Below are 1,069 nucleotides of genomic sequence, written 5' to 3' on the forward strand. Positions count from 1 at the left end.
TCGGACGAGGAAGTAACACCTGGACCATCTAAAAGAACCATTCAGCCCGCTCCCCTAGTCCCGAATTCCTTAGAAAATGGTATGTGCCAGCAAACGCCACTCACACATAACAATACACCGAGAAGCGAGCCGAACAGCATTGTAACGTCAATGCATGCAACAGGAACCTTTGGGCCCGGTGATCAACCACCGCATTCCTTAACAGCCAATGTGAGACGGTTGTTTGTATCCCCACACGACAATAGACAGAGTTGTAACGGAGCAGCGAGGCAACCGACGACTTTGAGCCAGTCGACTACTTCCTTGCACGACGCCACACAGAGACGCAACATAGATGGAAGGCAACCCTCAATTTCCTTCACTCACACAAGTGCGTGCCATACGACATTGCTCGCTCATGGCTCAACACAGAAGGGCAACATATCAGCGAGGCAACGAACAGCGATAGAAGACTTTGAACCTCTCCCTCAGGCAAAAGATATTATCCGCACCGTAGAAGTCCTCAATGGTCACGACGACATTGGTGTGCACGACTTCGTTAATACGGTTAAGCGTACGAAGCACAGATGCTCTCAACCAAATCTATTACTAGATTACATCATAACCGAAAAAATTATTGGGAATGCTAAAAGAGCAATTAGGCATTGTTCTATAAACAGTTATGATGATCTATACAGTGCCCTTAGGACGAATTTAGCAACTACAACTACTCTGGAAACTTGTAGAAGCAAATTAGAAGTTACACGGGCAAAATCATGATACTGTACAAAATTATAATCAAAGATTTAGAAGTGCCTATAACGAGTTAATTTATATAATTCAGTCCGGAATAGAGCGCAAATTAGCCCTTAAAATGGCTACTAAAAGATACGTGATGAACCTCCGAGAAGACGTTAGTAATTAAGTGCGACCTTTAAAGCCAAGATGTTTGAATGAAGCTCTGCAGGAGGCACTTGAAGCAGAAGTTTGGTGTAGAGAACGCCTCCGTACAAAAGTTTTGTCGGCGCCTCGACCGCCACAATCCCACAACAACAGACTGCCGATGAGAAGCACGGGATCACCCACAGCA

At 45.3% G+C, this 1,069-nt stretch overlaps 1 protein-coding gene across 1 annotated transcript in view; it reads right to left on the minus strand.

Annotated features, from left to right (window-relative positions):
* Window positions 1–41, minus strand: part of LOC117169812 — a 3,196-nt gene extending 3,155 nt beyond the window's left edge. The window contains exon 1 of the mRNA XM_033356319.1: window positions 20–41. Within this exon, the coding sequence (XP_033212210.1) occupies window positions 20–41 (22 nt within the window). The remainder of the gene's footprint in view (window positions 1–19) is intronic.
* Window positions 42–1,069: the final 1,028 nt, after the last annotated feature.

Source organism: Belonocnema kinseyi, chromosome 3, assembly GCF_010883055.1.
Source record: "Belonocnema kinseyi isolate 2016_QV_RU_SX_M_011 chromosome 3, B_treatae_v1, whole genome shotgun sequence".
Lineage (NCBI taxonomy): Eukaryota > Metazoa > Arthropoda > Insecta > Hymenoptera > Cynipidae > Belonocnema > Belonocnema kinseyi.